General features: G+C 35.9%; 1 protein-coding gene across 1 annotated transcript in view; it reads left to right on the forward strand.

The window, feature by feature from the left end:
• The window catches only part of LOC129722464 (E3 ubiquitin-protein ligase RNF19B-like), a 90191-nt gene that overhangs the window by 28980 nt on the left and 37787 nt on the right, over positions 1 to 23424 (forward strand). The window contains exon 2 of the mRNA XM_055675916.1: positions 13943 to 14846. Coding sequence (XP_055531891.1) covers positions 14634 to 14846 — 213 coding nt within the window. The 5' untranslated portion in view covers positions 13943 to 14633. The remainder of the gene's footprint in view (positions 1 to 13942; positions 14847 to 23424) is intronic.

The raw sequence follows: 23424 nt of genomic DNA on the forward strand, positions 1-23424 counted from the left end.
ACTTACTGGTGTTGAACCATTAGAACCTATGTCAAATAAAATTATTAACAATTTTCGACAAAAATCGTTGCAATCCTCAATTACTACGATAAGCTCTCTTTATAGCCAATAAGTTAGCAATTAAGTTAGTTGTAAGTTTACTTCCCCTTTTCTGAAAAGTAGGTTCAAATCCCTACGAATGATAAGTCCTAATTGCGAAAGCAAACAAATCCTAACAATTAAAATTACAAATTTCTAACAGTGTTGAAATGTCACCATTTGTGATTGGACACACATACTCATTATTTACTAATATTTATCATAAATACTTAAGCTACTAACAAATCCCCCCATTAAAAAAAAAAATGTACGCACGCGGAAACCAGCTCAAGCGGAAGGTCGGAGGTTTACGGTTAGATGTGTTATTGTCCACGATGATTGTATTGCTATGTGTTGCGTCTTTCTGTGAATGGACGGACTCACGTCGTAAGGTATTGTGCACTGGGAAGTAAAAACTAACTAGATTATTAGCCCAAGTACTGCACTTTTCAACGCATCCACCTTTTTTTTTTAAAACTCTTAAATTACTCGAAGCAAAAGAGTGTTGGAAAATTAGCCGTTCTGGTTGCTCTAGGGATGGGCCCCTCTGGCTACAGAGCGATAGCTAAGCCTAATAAGTAAACATCTTTTGTCTACCAAACTGTTTGTTGAATGAAAGAAAGTGATGTGATGACATACGTTGCATACGATCCGTTATTAGTTTAATGTCTAGTTTGCTGTATTGGAGTTTGTTTCACATTTCATTATTCGCAATATTGTTACTGAGAGTAAGTGTTATGCGTATCATTATTATTCAGTTCTATTTTTATTATTGTCTTTCAAACTCAATGACTTACTGCGCTGATCTCATTTCTTTTGCTTATTTCGGAGCAATAATTCACTGGCAAAGGCTTAAATTCCAAAGGCGAGCTCTTCTGCTGATTTCGCATGTTATAGTTAGTTCATTAGTTAGATTCCTGTAGTCATGTCATTGTGATTAATTGCATAAATGTTTTTTACAATAATGCTCAAAAAAAATAGCCACACAAGCGTTAAATTTGAATTAACGGTAAAAGAAAGACTCAATACTTAAAATTACCGTTGCAATGAAGGAAATTTCACCATAAAGTGATCATCGATGGCGCCAAATCGAGAGGCATAAGACTCCGCGACCAGTTTACAACTCGATTTCTATTTACGGTAGTGAATATATCTTTGTTTAGCTTACTCGAATGAGAGAATTTGAATATTATACTACCAGGAGACAAAAATCATTACAATTACGACAGTGCGTCTTGAACTGTCCTACAGATCAGACGTTTTTTCGGTTGCTTGTGGACTGGTCTTTGACTGCCTATAGCTTCAAAGTTTGTGTTTTGTCAGTGTGTCTTTTAAATACTACCTGAAAGTTATTTCCCATCAGTCTTTCTCAAGACTACCTACTTTTGAATTTAACATTTGTTTTAACTTTTTTCGTATCACCTGAAATGGCTGGACGGAAAAAGAAACCTCGCATCGCTGCGGGGAGGAAAAGAGAGGCATCTCTTTCTGACACATCGAGTGTCTGTAGTGACAATCCTTTTGATATTTTGCCTGAGCAAGAAGCTGGTGAAATGGAAGTTATTAATATTGAAACTATACAAAATATAAAATCTTTAAAAAAGGAGAAAGTTCCACCTATTGTGGTAACTATTTCTTCTGAATTTAATATATTCAAAAAGGAACTTTCAACGTTTGTTTCTGACGTTAAAGTTACCTATCAGATTGGCCGTAGAGGTGAATGCCGCTTATTAGCCGACTCAGTAAAGGGTCGTGATCGTCTTGTTCAGTATTTAACTGACAAGATGTACAAATTTCTTACATACGACACCAAGAACGCCAAGCCGTTCGAGGTTGTCTTGAAAGGTCTCACCGACGATCAAACCGTTGATGAGATCAAACTTACTTTAACAGAATTACTTGGCATAGCCCCTACCCAGGTAATTCTAATGAAACAAAAATCACGAGGCGAAAACAGTCAGAGAACTGGAATTTCCCTTGTTAATTATTTAATTCATTTTAACCGCAATGAGGTTAACAACTTAAAATTTTTTTAAAAGGCACATGCTTTGTATAATGTGCGTGTAAAGTGGGAAATTTATAGGAAGTATGGCGGAGGTGAAAAGCATATCACCCAATGCCCTACTTGCCAACGTTATGGCCATGGTTCCAAATTCTGCAACATGGACCAAAAATGTCTTAATTGTGGAGACTCTTCTCACAAAAAGGACACATGTCCTGTGAAAGAGAGTAAAAATTTTCGCTGTGCGAATTGTAACGGCAACCATATGTCAAATTTTTATCAATGCCCAGTCCGTTTAGCAATTGTTAAGGCAAGGCAAGGTAAACAAACTTCAAAACAGAATTCTCCAAGCGTACCAGTGACGCATAGTTTACCTACTCCTTTGCATACCCGTTTAACATATGCACGGGTTACAGGTAGTTCGAACATTCTACCGCCTAATGTTGGTAGTTCGAAAATGACCGCTAATATGGGTAAGCAAAACACACTAGAAAATAATTGTACACCTATTACCTATTACCGCAGCTAATATTGCTACCGAAACTATTTTTTCTAATGTCAACTGCCTGGGGCCTATTACGGCAAGTAAACTTTCTTTTTTGCAACAGGCAATGTTCGATCTTATGAACGCCATGTTGCAGGCAAAATCAATGTTTGAAGCCATTCAAATAGGCACAAATTTTACTATTAAAATTGTTTCTAATTTAAAATTTAGCAATGATTTTAAATAAAACAATTAAAATATTAAATTGGAATGCTCGCTCATTGAAGGCCAATGAGAATGAGCTTTTTAATTTTTTAACAGTAAATAATGTGCATATTGCAATTATTACTGAAACATTTTTGAAACCTAACATAAAATTAAAATATGATTCCAATTACGTGGTTCATAGATATGATAGGATTCAGGGTTCCGGCGGTGGAGTTGCAATTGTTATTCATCGCCGAATCAAACATCGTGCTCTTCCCCATCTTGAGACGAAAGTTATTGAAACTTTGGGAATTGAAGTTCAAACTGAACTTGGGATTGTATTCATTGCCGCAGCATATTTACCATTTCAATGCACACGCGAGCTCAAAAATTATTTTAAAGGTGATTTACAAAAACTCACCAGAAATCGTTCGAAATTTTTCATAATCGGCTATTTTAACGCTAAACATCGTTCATGGAATAATTCTCAAAGTAATTCCAATGGCAAAATTTTATTCAATGATTGTTCTTCAGGATACTATTCTATTTTGTCTCCGAATAGTCCTACATGCTTTTCTTCTGTAAGAAACCCTTCAACAATTGATTTGGTGCTAACAGATCAAAGTCAGGTATGTAGTGATTTGATCACACATGCTGACTTTGATTCTGACCATCTTCCAATAACTTTTTCTTTATCACATGAATCAGTTTTAAAACCTATGAGCTCTGTTTTTAATTATAACAAAGCTAATTGGGAAAGATACAAAAATTATATTGAGAGAAATTTCAATAATGAGCTTGATTTGCAAAACGAAGTGAATATTGATTCCGCTTTGGAAGCATTAAAATGCGCAATTGTTGATGCCAGGAATTATTCTGTTCCAAAGGCTCAAGTGAAATTTGATTCACCAATAATTGACGAAAATCTTCAACTTCTAATTCGTTTGAAAAATGTCCGCAGACGTCAATATCAACGTTCTCGTGAGCCTGTTTTTAAAACTATTTATAAAGATTTACAGAAAGAGATTAAACATAGATTTACTCTTCTGAGAAATCAAAATTTTGAGACTAAAGTTGAAAAATTGAAACCATATTCAAAACCTTTTTGGAAGCTGTCGAAGATTCTTAAGAAACCTTAAAAGCCTATTCCAGTTTTAAAAGATGGTGAACGTTTTCTTGTATCCAATGAACAAAAGGCTCAAAGACTTGCTCAGCAGTTTGAGAGTGTTCATAACTCAAATTTGAATTTTGTGAGTCCAATTGAAAATGAAGTCACACGTCAATTTGATTTAATTTCTTCCCAGAATTTTTTACCTGCAGAAATAATTGAAACTAACTTGAATGAGATTGAATCAATTATTAAAAATTTCAAAAATATGAAAGCACCTGGTGACGATGGAATCTTTAATATACTAATCAAACATCTCCCTGAGAGCACAATGGAATTTTTAGTACAAATTTTCAATTGCTGCTTCAAAATTGCATATTTTCCCAAATTATGGAAAAATGCAAAAATTACTCCAATTTCAAAACCGGATAAGAACCCAGCTGAAGTTTCAAGTTATCGACCAATCAGTTTGCTTTCTTTAATAAGTAAACTGTTTGAGAGAATTATTCTTAACAGAATGATGTCACACATCAACGAAAGTTCAATTTTTGCAAATGAACAGTTTGGATTTCGCCATGGGCATTCCACAACTCATCAATTGCTCCGAGTTACTAATATGATGCGAGCTAACAAATCTGAAGGTTATTCCACTGGAGCTGCTCTTTTAGATATAGAAAAAGCATTCGACAGTGTTGGGCATAAAGGTTTGATTGCGAAATTGCAAACTTTTAATTTTCCAATTTTCCTAATCAAAATTTTTAAAAATTATCTTACTGACCGAACTCTGCAGGTTGTCTATCAGAATTCCAAATCTGACAGATTTCCTGTCAGAGCAGGTGTACCTCAAGGTTCAGTCTTGGGTCCAGTCCTGTACAACATATTCACTTCAGATCTTCCTGATTTGCCTCCAGGATGCACAAAGTCATTGTTCTGCGATGACACAAGCATTTCCGTAAAAGGAAAAAGTCTTCGTGTCATATGCAGTCGATTGTTTAGATATTTTTTCTTCCTACTTGCAAAAGTGGAAAATCTCTCCCAATGCTTCTAAAACTCAAATGATAATTTTTCCGCATAAGCCTAGGGCTTCTTTCCTCAAGCCAAACAATAATCACGTTGTCAAGATGAATGGGGTTATTTTAAGTTGGTCCGACAAGGTTAAGTACTTGGGACTAATTTATGATAAAAAACTTATTTTCAAAGAGCACATTGAGAGTATACAAGCCAAGTGCATCAAATATACGAGATGTTTATATCCTCTCATTAACAGGAATTCTAAACTTTGTTTAAAGAACAAACTTTTGATTTACAAACAAATTTTTATACCAGCAATGCTTTATGCTGTACCGATCTGGTCAAGTTGCTGTTCAACAAGGATGAAAACGCTCCAAAGGATTCAGAATAAAATTCTGAAAATGATTTTGAAGCGTCCTCCTTGGTTTGGTACACTCGAATTACATAGACTTACTGGTGTTGAACCATTAGAAGCTATGTCAAATAAAATTATTAACAATTTTCGACAAAAATCGTTGCAATCCCCAATTGCTACGATAAGCTCTCTTTATAGCCAATAAGTTAGCAATTAAGTTAGTTGTAAGTTTACTTCCCCTTTTCTGACAAGTAGGTTTAAATCCCTACGAACGATAAGTCCTGATTGCGAAAGCAAACAAATCCTAATAATGAAAATTACAAATTTCTAACAGTGTTGAGAAGTCACCATTTGTGATTGGACACACATACTCATTATTTACTAATATTTATCATAAATACTTAAGCTACTAACAAATCCCCCCCATTAAAAAAAAAAATACAATTACGACAAGTTTTCGAGTGACAAGCGCGTCATTAAAAAAGAGTAGAGGTGCTCAATAAACACAAAATTCAAAGTGGAACAAGTGAACAAGTGAAGTGAACACATCCGCTTATGTCATGCCCTCAACTTAAATGCCACCAGATGCCTTTGAACCCATCCCAACGGTATTTAAACGCCACTGGCTTTGAACCGAATCAGAATGCACATCATACGGCTATAAATAAGTACGATTTTCGGCACAAAAGGTGTACACTCGATGCATGCTGTTTTCCTCAGCGAAACCCATATCAGCTGCCGTCAAAGCACATCGTGTTTCATCGGTTGCATATGAGTACAGTGCTTGTCAAATTTCTTTAAATTGATTTTAGGAGCTTATTTCTGGGTTCGAAGATTTACTCATCTAGGGAACGATTGATTTCGCTGAAATGAATCTTAAAATCTGTCGATAAACTACCAAAAGTTGCATCTTTTTTGGCCAGCTACTGTATCGACGATTGTCTCGTGAATTTCGCAAGAGGGTGCTCTCCATTTTTCGATGTTTATCGCGTACGCAGGTGGATTCTGCTTAATGATCATCAAATTTCAAGCGATCATGGTATAGAGTGGGAAGAGTTGCGTCGATTTCACTGCGCGTTACTCAAAGATTACTCTTCATTGAACAACAAGTTTGGGTACTCTAGGTTTTCATCAAAGGGTCAAGTGTCAACCATTGGTTGCAATTCCGACAAGTAAATATACATGATTACACGCAAATATTTCAGTGGAATATTTCAATCAAACTCATCTCTTTTCTTTTATGATAATTCACAGTTTCCAATTCTTTCAATTCATAACTCAATCACAAACATTTGAATAATCATAATCCCAATCACTATGTTTGCACACGATGACCTGCGACAAAACTTCCGACTTGATTATATGGCTTTTTCATACGCCGAAGACAAACGCCGTTGTTTGCTTAAAACTGCATTGCATAATAGTTGTCACCTGGTCGAGGAGTGTAACAGGCGCTGGTTCAAGTCCGCGTTCGTTGAGGTTTTCTCCGCTCTTTGCGCAATCTACATGTCTGGCCAACCCTGTCAAAGTGTTTATGAAATTTATGCACGGTTAACGGTTTGCGCGCTCTTGGGCGTGATTGCGGTATTGATAGCTTATTGGATTTTTTTTTCATCACGGGTTTTTATTACTTTGTACTGCGCCCTGGTAAGATCGATGCTCGAATCAGCGGTTGTCGCTTGGTGTCCGTTCAACAAGGTCTGGATTGATCGCATGGAAGCTGTTCAGAAAAAATTCGTGCGTATGGCACTAAGGAATCTTCCTTGGCATGACGCTACGAGGTTGCCCCCCTATGAGCACCGCTGCATGTTATTGGGGATTGAGACGTTGGAGAGAAGAAGATCTAACGCACAAATTATCTTTGTTGCGAAGGTCCTGAATAATGAAATCGATTCACCCGCTATTCTCGCAGAATTGAATCTCTACGCTCCAGAAAGGAATCTGCGGAGACGTCAGCTTTTGAACTTGGAGGCAAGGTATAGTCGGTACGGCCAGCATGATGCAATTAGGTTTATGTCTACGAGGTTCAACGAGGTTGCAGAACTGTTCGACTTCAACGAACCCATCAACACTTTTTTACGTCGCCTGCGGATTCGCTAATTATTTATTGTTAATCGTATCTAGTTGTTAATTTTATTCATTAAGACAAAAATTTTCAGATGGAATTTGTAAATATAACATAACAACACATAACAACAACACTTCATATAAGATAATGTCCAATGTTGTTGATAATAGCATTGCCGAACTCAATTATCTGTGTTGTTCATAGTTTAATTTCTATTGTCACTTTTTTGCACTAGTCATCCCAGCGTAGGCTGAAACAAACAGCATCTTTCCGCATGGTGCTTTTCAAACTATGGCTTCGATTCGATCGAATGCGTGTTTTAAGAGAATTATTGTTAGGACTATCTGTCATGATAGTTATTTTATTTAAAACTAATAAATGATTTTTGAAACGATAACTAAACATAATTAACTATAGCTCATAGGATTTAAATTGATTTATTTGTTATGAAATAAATATAGATAAACTACCACAAATAAAATCAGCATGTGTGTTAACCCATTCCCGGCAGGTGATGCCATATGGCATCAGCTGACATTCAATCTTTGTTTCAAGTTTAACAATTATACTTGGAAATTTACACGATGAAACTATTGAGTATCGTAAGAGAACAGATTGATCTTCAATATGCAATACAGTTTGTGTCATTTGTGCATATAGTTGTTTAGTAATAGAGTTTAAAAGTTTTTTTTTTGAGGAAACACAGATTTCTCTCCGCCGGGAATTAATTCGCGTAGGAAACAATCACTAAATAAAATGTTGGCATTAGAGTTACTTAGAGAATGTCCGGTAATTTTTTGTAAATCATCTGGAATGGTAAATGTACTGCGGCAATGAACAAAGTCCCAAGCTCATTTTGAATGTCAATTCCCGTCTTAAAATGCGGAAGAGCACGCACGATGTTTGATTCGGTGATTCGAAACTCCACCGCTAAAATCCTGAATTCCTATAAACTACGTAATCGCGATCATTTTCTAATATTTGATTGAAGATTCAGATTTCAGCAATAATTGCAATCGGCTGTTAAGAAAATAGTAAAACATATTGTCATTCGCTTTAGAAAACGAGTGATCCCATTCCAAATTTTGATTGAGTAATTTACAATCATTGTTGAACTTTAATTTCGAAAAAATATTATAGGTATACTTTGTTCGCAATCAAATTGCAAATATGGAAACGTGGCGTTGTAAAGCAAAGTCTTGGTGCTACATTCCGATTTGGAACTTGACCTTCTGTTTATTTATACACAGACTTCGCAGCCAACTCTTTAGTGTACAGGACAATTGCTGCGCTTGCGCTATGATCCTACTGACACTAACAGTCTCTCCCGAGCCAAGACTCGAACCCACGACGACTGGCTTGTTAGGCCAACATCGTACCTCGAGACCATCTGGGAGAGTTATGGTGTTCTAAAATCTCTAAATTGAAGAAAAGAAAAGATATCTGCCGTAATGGGTTCGGAAAAGTCAATGTTGAATAACATATTTTCAGTAGCGATGCTACCGGAATTTATCACCGTTTGTTTAACGTTTGCATTAAAACAATTGACTTTTTTCGGATGGTGAACAAAAAGCTGAGACAGATGATTGAGTTTGATTAAGTTCCCATGGTAGATGATTATATTAGCTAACATGCAAAAAAACGGTCTTGCGTGCGGCCTACCGGCAGTTAACCGAAACATTCACCATTGCGGACAAAAACATGCGTTTAGGCATGTTTTTGAGTTCTTTGTTTGTTTTATTTATCAATGCCACCTCAGTTTTCGCGACAAAATTATTGGAGTAGACCTTACGCTTCAGGTTTGTCCAGAAATTGTGGATGAGACGCAGCTGAGGGACGTTGGACGGGTTCACTCACTTTTGGTACCCAATCGATATTCAGCCGCTCCATCTCCTCAAATGATCGCCGATCCGGCCAGAACACCGCGTCATCGCCCTTACGACGCAACTTCCGACAGGCACTTAGTACTATACATTTCCCCGTTCACGGCCAGTCTGAAGCGAAAGAAGAGTAACTTTGACATCCCTTTTTCGTTGATTGTCAGCCACAGCAGCACCTTCTATGAAAACTTTGTGTGTTAAAAGAACTTCACCTTGGAGCTCACTTCCTTCGTAAAATACGAAGTGCCCTGCCAGTTGTTGCCATCCAGAGTGAGATAGGTTTCGTCGTTCATTACCACCGACACGCCGGGAAAATCGACTTAACCATTTTATTTAGCTGCTGCCGCTGCGTCATTACTTGCAGCTCCAAGACCAGTGGACGGGACTGCCGCTTCCTGCCATGTTCGCCAGGTACTTTCTTACTATTTGGGGTGGCACCAATGAACATTTAATTAATAAATGAATATATCATTTGAAATATTTTAACCCTATTCTTGAGAACCGTTCGCCCAATCATATTGTTGTCAAAGAATGAATTGTATAATATTGATCATACATTTCAATAAACATATGGTTTTTTGCTGGAGAATCACGGACAAATTAAGAAAAACGTGCATTTTCCTAAGTATTTAAACAAATTTTGAACTTGAATTCAAAATAACTAGAAAACCGATGCATTAATAATGTTAACTACCAAGAGCCGTTTGATGTGTAAATCTTTTGAAATCATTAGAAAGCAAAAACTTTGAAAAAGTTGAAATTTTTTCAAGAAATTTAATCTTCTATAAAAACATTTGATTTTTATTTCTTCATCCTGATCTTTTTTTAAAGTTATAACTTCGAAATTCTTAAAAAAAATCAATTCTTTTTTTTGTAAATTGAAATTTAGTGTTTTTTTCAACTTTTTTCAGTCAAAAAAAGATTTTTTTTCACAGTGTATATTTTTTATGAGGCATGATCAATTCCTTATAACTCATTAACAGACAGTTTTTCTATACAACCAAAGGTTTCTAAGCAACAATGCTTTGAATAAAACCTATCCCAAACCGCACAGGCCCTTTTAGAAGATAATTCATGGGTCTAAAAAATCTATCTATCTGTGAAAAATGCACAATTTGCTAAGCCAAATATGTATGCAAAGTTTCATTCAAATAAAAAATGGTCGATTAAATTTTTGCGTATTTGCGAGATGATTTTGCTCAATTGTTCATCATTATTTCTTTGGCATTGGGCAGAAAATTGCTTTTCATCGATTTTCGTTTTTTTTCCACTGACATTGTAACCGTAGATATATGCATACAGTGATCACCCGATTATATCACCCCCTAAAGATGTTGGGAAAAAGTGATAAAATCGGGAGTTTTTTTTATTACAATTTTGTCATGGAAAATGTTAAACCAATAATTTTATACGTAAAATCAGCGATTTAAATTACTCCAAACAATCTAATCATATAAAAAAGTTCTATCTGTCTGATCCTTATAGACGTGTAAACTACTGTACCGATTGGTGTGGAAATTTGTATGTAGCGGTTTTTGGGGCCGATAAAGGTGATTAGAATAGTTAGAACGGAACCTCGGATTTTTAGTGCCTTTTCAAAGAAAACTTAATATGCCTCATAAATCATAATATACAAGTGATAGAAACATGGACTCTTTGGCAAAGTTTCTTGTTTTGAGATCACCTCAAACTTTGCTGAAGACGCTATGCGTTTATCTCAATCTAATAGAGAAGTAAATTTTCTATTTAACTTTCAGGTGGATTGATCAACCATTTATCAATGAATATCAAAAAATAAGTTGTTGAATAGCTTAAAAATTCTCCGGTTATACATTATGGCTAAAATCACTATTTAATAGGCTGTCTCAAAAAAAAAATGGATGTTGGAAAAGTCAAGGTGCTCAGCCCTAAATTGAAAGATAATGTTATTTATAGCATTTTTGTAAGACATTTCGACTTTCTAAAAAATCGTTTTCAGGTTGCCCAAACGTGATTTATGAAAAAATGACTTTTTCAAGCTACAAAACCACTCTTCTGCACTTTTTTCAAAGTTGTTCGATTCCTAAGTTTTTCCATAAATTTTCTTATTTTTGTGAAATTATTTTTGAGTACTTCGCATGGTTTGGTTCAGCATCACATTCAACTATTTGACTTACAGAGCCCATTGAACATCACAAAAAAGTGAATTTTTCTTAAAATTTTCAGATAAAACCCTTCAAAACACATATAACAAAATTTTTTGATCAAGAACTGAAATTTTTATTGCAAAGCGGCATTGAAGACGAAAATTTACATGAAAGAAGATCCTTGATATCTTATCGGGGGGCTGAGATATTGGCGTTTTTACATGTGATGGAAAACTATGCATTTTCTCAAAAATGCCACCAACGCTCAATATCTCCATTGCACAGTGTTTTATTTTGCCGTTCGTGCCTATAATTTCCTAATTAGTGATTCAAATGTTGATTATGGCCTTAAGGTATGTTCGGAAAAGTTTCAGCATATTCAAAAATGCATCTTTTAATGTAGGAAGATGGGTGATCAATCCACCAATGAGTGAGATAAAAAATTTACTTTTTAATCAGAATAAGATAGACGCAAGGTGTCCTCGACAAAGTCTTAGAATATCTTAAAATAAGAAACTTTACCGAAGACAACATGTTTCTATCTCTTACATATTACGAGCAACATTGAGTTTTCTATTAGAAGGCACTAAAAATCACAATTTTCGTTCTAACTTTTTTCGTAGATTTTTCCGAATTTTTAAAACTTCTACTACGTTATTAGCCATCTAAAATTGCATTTGTTTTCTGAACATTGTTATTTTTTAATAGAATAAATCAGTTATTCAACATATTTGTTTAAAATGCATAGTTTTCCATCACATAGAAAAATGACAATATCTCAGTTCCCCGATAAGATATCAAGTATCTTTTTTCATGTAAATTTTCGTCGTTAATCCCGCTTTGCAATGAAAATTTCAGTTCTTGATCAAAAATTTTTTTTATTTGTGTTTTGAAGGGTTTTATCTAAAAATTATTAGAAAAAATATATTTTTTGTGATGTTTAATGGGCTCTGGGGGTCAAAAAACTGAATGCAATGCTGAACTGAACCATGCAAAATATTCAACAAAAACAACCCCACAAAAATAAAAAAATATATGGAAAAATTTAGGAATCGAATAGAATTGATAAAAGTGCAAAAGAGTGAGTTTGTAGCTTAAAAAAGTCATTTTTTCATAAATCACGTTCGGGCAATCAGAAAACATTTTTTTATAAAGTCGAAATGTTCTACAAAAATGCTATAAATAACATTATGTTTCAATTAAGGGCTGAGCACCTTGACTTTTTCAACATCGATTTTTTTTGGGACACCCTACTATTTAATCATCCGAACGAAAACGGCAACATAAAACACTGTGCAATGCTTGAGTTTTCAACATAAACTACATCCAGAATAATGTTATTTTACACAGAGTTGTGCGAAAGTACTGAAATATTGAATCTAAATACAAAATCAGTTCACCCCGATTTTTTTTAAATAAAATGTTTTATGATGATAAATCGGGTGAAAAAGGTGATATAATCGGTGGCAGACAAAATCGGGGAGTGATATAATCGGGTGATTACTTTATTACATTTCCAAACAGTTCAAATTTATTATAAAAATGATGATTATGTCAATACTTTTATTCAGAATTTCAACCGGAATTTTAATTCAGACACTCAATCAGAAGTTGCAACGATGGATTTGAAAATTATTCTTGAATAACGATTTTTCGCATTCATGTTGCATTTCAGCGCTTTACTAATTTTCCAATCGATTGCTTTACGAGTTCCGATTTTAAATTTTCATTCCACGCTCCTACAGAAGATCGTTAAAGACCTAGTTCTACGTCAGAATGATGTCTAACAAAAACTCAATGCTGTAGGTTTTGTCATGATTTTTTTTCTTCTGTGAATTGAAGTGTATGAGCTAATCCATTCTAATGTGTAATAAAGTTTATATGAGAAAGGCCTAATCACACCGCTGGGTGAATTAGTTCGTGTTTTTGTTGTATGGACCGCAGTGCGACCGGTACTTGATCAATTGTGGCATTCTCTTATCTTCTTTAACGACCTTATCTCGAACCATTTCGTAAGTAGTGTAGTCGAAGAGAAGTCAGAGAAGTCTTACAGAGGAATCCTGTGCCATCGAATAGCCCAAGATGGATTTAAAATGATTTTAACTTTTTATCCCCTTCAATTTTATTCAATGTTTTAGGAATTTCATTAAGATGATATATCAATCGCTTGTATTTGTATTGTGTTATATTTTCATAACCCTATTCTGTTACAGCGTTTCATGACAAGCGATGATGCGATTTATTAAGCAGTTCCGAGTGACTCACTCTGTGATACGTAAACAGCATCACTGAGGTAAATTAGTGGGTGAAAAGCTATTATTAATTCACGGTGAAGCAGTCTGAACACAATGTTGCTTAGCAACAGTGTATGCGCACAAAGGTTAGAGGATATCCTGTTTTAGCCACAATTACCTGTAATCAGTGAAATTCAAACACAGTATCTTTACATCGTGATGTTCTCTTTCAAGTTATAAAAGCAACTGAAACGCTAGAATTACGCTGCACTAATTCCGTCACCAATTCTTGTCGAAACACGGGAAAATATTTGCTTCCTATATTACGTTGATTTAAAATGTTCAAATAACACATTGAATTAATACATGTTCCATTCTTTTTTTTTCAGTATCGCACCTTCCAAACAGAAGCTGTTTTAATCGATTGTAAATTGAACATAAATCAAATACATCGAATCGAAAATCTCGCGTGTGATAAAGTGCATTTATCGTTGCTCTATACTGCCTAGAAATAGTGGCATTGATTTTTCATACATACAAAACCATAACTATCCGCCGGTCAAACGCAGTGGTCCACATATACTAATAGAAGAAGACGTGGTTATCATATTTCGCGAATATCACATTACCATTTCGGATAGTAAGTCCATCCAGTTCCATCCGAAGCAACAGCTAGAAGTGTGTATGTCGTTCGAAGCGAATGTGCTCATAGTGTTGTTTACGTCGCAAAAGTGCAACGGGCAAATCGAGTCTGGGAGTGTGTTACGAAGGCTCACACCTGGAATGTGATTATTATGTGAATAGGCACCATCGATGCTATTGTTACTGGTCGTGATACGAGCTTCGTCTTAGTTCTTGAAGGCACGTGAAAGTATTTGCCTCAGCGCGTGATACTCGGTGTGGTTCACCTGTTACCGGTTGGTCAGTCAACTGATTTTTTTTGTAGATTCTTTCAAACGCTCGGTCAGTCCAGTGAATTGTTGGCATTTTGTAGAAGACGTTTTCAACTGATGCGTCTAATGTTCAACCTGAAAGCAGTATTATTATTGACCGTATAGTTACAAAAAAGCGGCTATCAGTATGCGCCGAACAAGTCGAAATTCATTCAATTTCGATTTTTCGTTAAGACGCTTGCTGCTGCAGGGTGCACGAGCAGCACGAGGTAGTCCTCCACTAGGACAGAGGTTATGCGACGTAGAAAAGGGTAGCGGCAGCGGCAGCAGTAGTAGCGGGCCTAGTGGCAATGGAGGCAAATATGACAAGGGCGGGTCATCTAGCAGTGGCGGTCATAAGGTAAGATTGTTCAATTAGGATTGTAACTATGTACCGACCTGTTTATAACAGCTTCAGCCCTTCAGCCTTCTGCAAACATCCAGAAAGCACCACGGACGCTTGAAACAAAAGAAACCAAGATAGATTCTTAAATTATTATGAACAATGAGCATCCTGTTTGGCTATTCTTGTGAGAATTGAAACAACTGCCGTTACTATATTGACGATTGCGTCTGACGGTTGTTTGCTGCCGTGTTCGTATTTGATAAATTCTCCCAAGCAGTTCACTACCGTGGCGTAAGGTGAAATTGATCAGTGGGGTGCATGCTTGGTTTCGCTCTTTTGCTCTTTGAATGCTCATTAGGCTGTATTTTGTCAAGGAGACAGAATTCGAGCAAGCCATATATGAAGTACTTGCAGACAATTGTATTGTTGAAATTGCCATAAATACAGCGTAAAAGTCAGGCTAAGCTTGTAAAACCGGAAGAGCTGCTCTTTTGGTACCTACGAAAATAAAACAACTCTGCCTATGGAACTATAGCAATTTCAACATTACAATATTCAGACAAACTGTAAAGATAGAGTGTCTCTACAAGAGCTTCATATATGACTTGTTCGAATTCTGCCTTCTCGACAAAATTTAGCCTAAGAAACGTTCAAAGAGTAAAAGAGCGAAACCACGCCTGGTGGGGTGAAAAGTAAATTGATTTAGGGTAAATCACGTTAATCTTGGAGAACTGAGTAGTTTGATAAAAACACAACAAATATAATTTGCCAACTATAATTGTGCCGTCCCATTATAAAGGACTGATGATTTGCCAGGAAATTATGAAAATTTCAATTCCAGAGCCAATTTTCCTCTTGTGCAATAAACCGAATTGAAAGCGGAATTTTATGGGTGATCACTTTCACCCTGATTTATCTCATAGAAACTCATAGAGTTCCTGATTTTATGGTGTATCACTTTCAACCCAATTAATCGCATAGTACCTTAGAGATTTCCCGATTTTATTTCATAAAAGTAATGATAGAAATTTCATCCATAGCCATAGCGATTTTCTTGGGCATATACCTGTACTCATTTCAAATAATTATTGATCCGGGAAAAATGACATTAATTTTTTTGGAAAATATGTTAAAAGTGTTACATACAGGGTGGCCACCCAACCGGGCAAACCAGGAACCGGGACAAAACCTGGAATCGTTTGAAACCGGAAAAAACGGGAATTTCACTGAACATTACAAGCAGAGGTGAGATTGTGCCATACAAACCCATTGTTTGTCAGCCATCTCAAGGCGATCACAAGACCAAAATTTCTTGAATAAGTTTCCTTGAATACTTGACCAAGAAAGACTAGTCTTTTGACCCGGAAAGGATGGCTGATAAGTCACGGGCTCAAGCGGGGGTTTAGCGTAGTTGGTAACGTCTCCGCCAACCTCGCTGACGACCCGGGCTCGAATCGCACCTCTGACATAGGTGTGGATGGTTGTGGGTAGTGTGATCCACTCACAACCAACCCAACAGGTCTAGATTCAATCCTAGCCGACACCGGGAGATTTTCTGAGGCGAAAAATCTCTGGGATCACGCCTTCCATCGCATGAGGAAGTAAAGCCGTTGGCGCCAGTCCGTTAATCAACGGGTCGTAAGTTAGGTTCCTGGGTGGAGTCGCCTCCCCGGGCATCGGTAATTGGCACAAAACAACAGGGGCGGAACTAGACCAACGGAAAATAAGCGAAAATTAAAAAAAATAGAAATGACTTCGAGCATATAAGGATGTAAATTGAAGGTCACACTGTTTTAATCCATAACTTGTAGAAAACTGCAGAATTCAGAAGTACAATTAACCGGGAAAAATATTTGAATGAACCGGGAATTTAATTTCGGGTTTTGAGTGGCCACCCTGGTTTTCATCAGAGGCATTATGAGCAAAACTCGAGTTACAGCATTTTGAAGAAATAAAGTCGAATTGACTCTAATTTGCTTATAATTTCGAATCTTATTTTGTGTATGTCTTTGTTTATCTTCGTTTTTGGAAAAAGATTGTTAATTCTCGAAGCTATTAATTCCTAAACGTAGGCAAAAAAGCAAAGCCTTGTTGCTACATTCCGATTCGGAACACGACCGTCTGTTTATTATACATGACTTTTCAATGTAGGCACCCACCTCAATTATTTTTACTCCAGATACAACACTGTTAACAAATTTCCTGATTTTCTTTTGGTTATATTTCCAAAATACTCAAAATTTAAATGAAGTAGAGTACGTTCCCGAAGGTTATATTTGTTTCCGAGGCTGCTGTTTAATATTTGATGAATAAAAATGTTCCGTTATATAATATAATGTTTTATTACAATGTGTGGTAAAATAGAAAAAAAACAAGAATTTATTCCTAAAGAATATTTTTAGGCTGTGAATATATAGGTGAAGACAAAAAAACTTAGTTAAATTAAAAATAGGATATTAGCAACTTCGAAAACTATTGTTCAACAGGTGGGAGCCATCTACTGAACTATATTGTTCGAAGTTTCTAAGATCACACTTTTACGGTTAATTCATTTTTTTATCTTCATCCTTACATCATAACCTGACACGCAAAAGTTCAAGCTTACATCAACCGATGTGTCCTCTCAAAACGCACATTTAATGCTCTGGCTTTGCACAACAAATGTGTCCAAAGGATAACGCAACAGTTGCGTAATAAATACATACACAGAGATCGACACACAAAACCATGGTGTTTCGGTAGACTTCTATTTTGGGCAAATGATTAGTTTTGGGGCGCTCGAAAAACCGCTGGTTACTTTCGCGAGTTGGTGCGTATCAAAGGCCCGTGCATCCCTAATCACCGTCAGCAACCGAAACAGCCAATAGCGAGCCTTGTTGCAACAGAATTTACTGACACTGGTGCCAGTAACATGGAACCGATTGCATATGAATAAAATCAGAGTCGTCGTTAAGTGCAAAATGTTTTAAACAGATCCAATGTCTTTTTAATTGTTATTAATTCGATGATGTTTTTGAATGCATTAATTCATATTTGCATTAACCTAGTCAGTACCAAGATCATCAGTACTGATTACTACTTGCACTGCTTTAACGATAGCAGCATTCTGAAAAATATCACCAATATCAGTATAAAAATTAAAATAGCTTGACCAGTGAACCGGGAAAACCAGGGAAAAGCCGAGAATTGGAAAATGAACCGGAAAAACCGGAAAAACCGGGATTTGCAATACTAAACCGGGAAATTTATCATATTTATTTTCAACACTATTTTTCATTTACTGTATGCTTGAAGTCTGTTGTATTAGTTCAACAAACACTGGAAGACTCAAGGAACCATTTAGTTGGTCTCGGGGTAAGATGCTGGAGTAACAAGCCAGTCGTCATATGTTAGAATCTCGACCGTTAGAGTTCGCTAGCCCCGTAATTGTTCTGTACACTAATTGGTGCGTTTTTTCCTCTAATTTGTCTTCCTTTTCATTCGCACTGATTAGGGCTTTAACAGTGAGTGGCGATCGAACATCAAAACAATCACCACTTTACAGGATCAACGTCTAATGTCATTTATGTCTGAGTTTGTGTCAAAGTTATGTACCGTATTATCCATAATTAATGTAAAAATATTCTTTAAAAAAAACAAGTTTTGATTCTTAGATTACAAATCGCCAACAAAAACCTGCTAAGCCCAGGAAAGGTTAAAACTTCAAATTAATAAAAAATATTTTGAAGTCAAGAGTGATTCCAATCAAGCTTTATATGTTAACTTGAAATAGGCAAAAACTAAACTATGATAAAAAATATCTAAAACCTAAAACAAGTAACGCCTCCACCAACCACGCTGGATCTGGGTTCGAACGCCATGGGTATCGATGGTTGTGTGGTGGCGTTATCCACTCACAATCAACCAAAACTGATCTAGATTCAATCCTCCGGAGATTTTCTGTGGCCAAAAATCTCTAGCTTCTTCTATCGCATAGGAAAGTAAAGCCGTTGGCGCCGGTCCGGTCGGTAGTTAAGATTCTAGTTGGAGTCGGGTGTCGAAGATTGACACAATAGTAGCGAAAATAAACCGACGGAAAATAGGCAAAAATAAGAAAAAAATCGTAACCTAACCCATTCCCGGCAGGTCATACCATATGGCATCACCTGACATTCAAACTATGACTTGAATTCAATAATTATACTTGAAAATGTACACAACGAAACTATTCAGCATCGTTTGAGAATAGATTGATGGTTGATATGCAATACAGTTTGTGTTAATTATGCATTTAGTTGATAAGTAATATGAGTTTAAAGTTCATTGTTTGAGGTAAAAACTGATTTTTCTCCACCGGAAATGGGTTAAGCTTAAATCCTTGAAAATGTCTTGAGGCCAGAAATTTCGGAAATTGATTTTAAAAAATTTGCGTTTTCAAAGACCTGAGGTACCGAAAATAATTTAAATTCAATTCAAAATTTATGAAATAGTATTTTAGAGGCTTAAAATGCAGAGTCTGTCTTTGTTTTACCTTTGTTATACTGAACAAAGGTTATAAAATCGGTCGAAAAACGCAAAATAGATCCAAGACCCGGAGGGCCGAACCGTATATACCATTCGACTCAGCTCGACGAACTGAGCCATGTCTGTTCGTGTGTATGTGTGTGTATGTGTGTGTGTGTGTGTGTGTGTGTGTGTGTGTGTGTGTGTGTGTGTGTGTATGTTGTCTGTATGTATGTGCCGCAAAATACTAACGCACCTTTCTTATAGAACGCAATATCCGATTTTGATGATTTTATATGCAAATAAAAGCTACTGTGCTCCCCCAGAATGCTACCGAGTGGATTTTTTAATAGTGGCTTAGTTCTCGAAATATTGATCAAAGAGTATTTTTTACATAAGATATTTAACTTTTAAGGCAAAATGAATGGCATGGAGAGCCATGTGTTATACACCACTCGACTCAGATCGACGAACTGAACAATTTCTGTATGTATGTGTATGTGTGCCTGTATGTATGTGTGTGTAAATATGCTGCTGTTTAATATTTGATGAATAAAAATGTTCCGTTATATAATATAATGTTTTATTACAATGTGTGGTAAAATAGAAAAAAAACAAGAATTTATTCCTAAAGAATATTTTTAGGCTGTGAATATAGAGGTGAAGACAAAAAAACTTAGTTAAATTAAAAATAGGATATTAGCAACTTCGAAAACTATTGTTCAACAGGTGGGAGCCATCTACTGAACTATATTGTTCGAAGTTTCTAAGATCACACTTTTACGGTTAATTCATTTTTTTATCTTCATCCTTACATCATAACCTGACACGCAAAAGTTCAAGCTTACATCAACCGATGTGTCCTCTCAAAACGCACATTTAATGCTCTGGCTTTGCACAACAAATGTGTCAAAAGGATAACGCAACAGTTGCGTAATAAATACATACACAGAGATCGACACACAAAACCATGGTGTTTCGGTAGACTTCTATTTTGGGCAAATGATTAGTTTTGGGGCGCTCGAAAAACCGCTGGTTACTTTCGCGAGTTGGTGCGTATCAAAGGCCCGTGCATCCCTAATCACCGTGAGCAACCGAAACAGCCAATAGCGAGCCTTGTTGCAACAGAATTTACTGACACTGGTGCCAGTAACATGGAACCGATTGCATATGAATAAAATCAGAGTCGTCGTTAAGTGCAAAATGTTTTAAACAGATCCAATGTCTTTTTAATTGTTATTAATTCAAAGATGTTTTTGAATGATCGGATTCATGATAGTGAATCGATCAGTTCATATTTGCATTAACCTAGTCAGTACCAAGATCATCAGTACTGATTACTACTTGCACTGCTTTAACGATAGCAGCATTCTGAAAAATATCACCAATATCAGTATAAAAATTAAAATAGCTTGACCAGTGAACCGGGAAAACCAGGGAAAAGCCGAGAATTGGAAAATGAACCGGGAAAACCGGGAATTTCAATACTAAACCGGGAAATTTATCATATTTATTTTCAACACTATTTTTCATTTACTGTATGCTTGAAGTCTGTTGTATTAGTTCAACAAACACTGGAAGACTCAAGGAACCATTTAGTTGGTCTCGGGGTAAGATGCTGGAGTAACAAGCCAGTCGTCATATGTTAGAATCTCGACCGTTAGAGTTCGCTAGCCCCGTAATTGTTCTGTACACTAATTGGTGCGTTTTTTCCTCTAATTTGTCTTCCTTTTCATTCGCACTGATTAGGGCTTTAACAGTGAGTGGCGATCGAACATCAAAACAATCACCACTTTACAGGATCAACGTCTAATGTCATTTATGTCTGAGTTTGTGTCAAAGTTATGTACCGTATTATCCATAATTAATGTAAAAATATTCTTTAAAAAAAAACAAGTTTTGATTCTTAGATTACAAATCGCCAACAAAAACCAGCTAAGCCCAGGAAAGGTTAAAACTTCAAATTAATAAAAATTATTTTGAAGTCAAGAGTGATTCCAATCAAGCTTTATATGTTAACTTGAAATAGGCAAAAACTAAACTATGATAAAAAATATCTAAAACCTAAAACAAGTAACGCCTCCACCAACCACGCTGGATCTGGGTTCGAACGCCATGGGTATCGATGGTTGTGTGGTGGCGTTATCCACTCACAATCAACCAAAACTGATCTAGATTCAATCCTCCGGAGATTTTCTGAGGCCAAAAATCTCTAGGTTCTTCTATCGCATAGGAAAGTAAAGCCGTTGGCGCCGGTCCGGTCGGTAGTTAAGATTCTAGTTGGAGTCGGGTGTCGAAGATTGACACAATAGTAGCGAAAATAAACCGACGGAAAATAAGCAAAAATAAGAAAAAAATCGTAACCTAACCCATTCCCGGCAGGTCATACCATATGGCATCACCTGACATTCAAACTATGACTTGACTTCAATAATTATACTTGAAAATGTACACAACGAAACTATTCAGCATCGTTTGAGAATAGATTGATGGTTGATATGCAATACAGTTTGTGTTAATTATGCATTTAGTTGATAAGTAATATGAGTTTAAAGTTCATTGTTTGAGGTAAAAACTGATTTTTCTCCACCGGAAATGGGTTAAGCTTAAATCCTTGAAAATGTCTTGAGGCCAGAAATTTCGGAAATTGATTTTAAAAAATTTGCGTTTTCAAAGACCTGAGGTACCGAAAATAATTTAAATTCAATTCAAAATTTATGAAATAGTATTTTAGAGGCTTAAAATGCAGAGTCTGTCTTTGTTTTACCTTTGTTATACTGAACAAAGGTTATAAAATCGGTCGAAAAACGCAAAATAGATCCAAGGCCCGGAGGGCCGAACCGTATATACCATTCGACTCAGCTCGACGAACTGAGCAATGTCTGTTCGTGTGTATGTGTGTGTGTGTGTGTGTGTGTGTGTGTGTGTGTGTGTGTGTGTATGTTGTCTGTATGTATGTGCCGCAAAATACTAACGCACCTTTCTTATAGAACGCAATATCCGATTTTGATGATTTTATATGCAAATAAAAGCTACTGTGCTCCCCCAGAATGCTACCGAGTGGATTTTTTAATAGTGGCTTAGTTCTCGAAATATTGATCAAAGAGTATTTTTTACATAAGATATTTAACTTTTAAGGCAAAATGAATGGCATGGAGAGCCATGTGTTATACACCACTCGACTCAGATCGACGAACTGAACAATTTCTGTATGTATGTGTATGTGTGCCTGTATGTATGTGTGTGTAAATATGTTGTTTATATTTATAGTATATTAAAATCGAAACAAAAAAATTACAAGATAAACGCTCATTTTACAGAACGCATATTCCGATTTTAATGTTCGCATGCTCAAATGAACGCCCTAGAGCTCTTTAAAAATGATACTAAGTGTAGCTTGAACTGTAAAAATTTGACCGAAGTATATTTCAGACATGGGATATTTTACTTTTTGGATAATTCATCTCTCTCTCCCTGCTCTCTCTTCTTCTCTATCCCTCTATGTCTTTTTTTTCGTATCACTATTTATTTCTCAAAAGAAAACAACAATCTTCGACAATTTAGCATAATGTTTACATTCTTCGTAGTGCGTCTTTATTGGTGTAAAAAAATTACCCTTTAGCTTTTTCTTGAAAATTTGAATTTCGCTTAGCTCCTTTTCTGCCTTGCGAAGCTTCCGTCCTCACTTTCTTTAAAATATATATTAAATTGTACGTTGAACCCAGATTTAAGAATAAGAATCTTCTACATCTACAGCCAAACATTGTAGCAAAATCTGATCTAACAGTGTTCAAATGTAACACAATTAGCGATGCAGATATTTTGAAAAGCTTTACCAAAGATGTATAGAGCTATTTACGTATGAATATGTTAGTGCCACCCGTTTGCAAAGTTACATTTTGAACAGCTGGAAAACTTTTCAGTTGAACACTTATTCTATATTTTAAATTTAGTTCTGAATATACTTTTTACTCGTGACCAGGAATCTACAATTGATGGTGAACGTAACACGATCAGTCAGAAATATCAGGATTGGATATCTTGATATTTTGTGACGAACTTTTCTTATCAACTTGTGTTCTAAAGTTGGTCTCGTTAATAGTTAAAATAT

This window comes from Wyeomyia smithii, chromosome 1 (assembly GCF_029784165.1).
Source record: "Wyeomyia smithii strain HCP4-BCI-WySm-NY-G18 chromosome 1, ASM2978416v1, whole genome shotgun sequence".
In the NCBI taxonomy this organism is placed as follows: Eukaryota; Metazoa; Arthropoda; class Insecta; order Diptera; family Culicidae; genus Wyeomyia; species Wyeomyia smithii.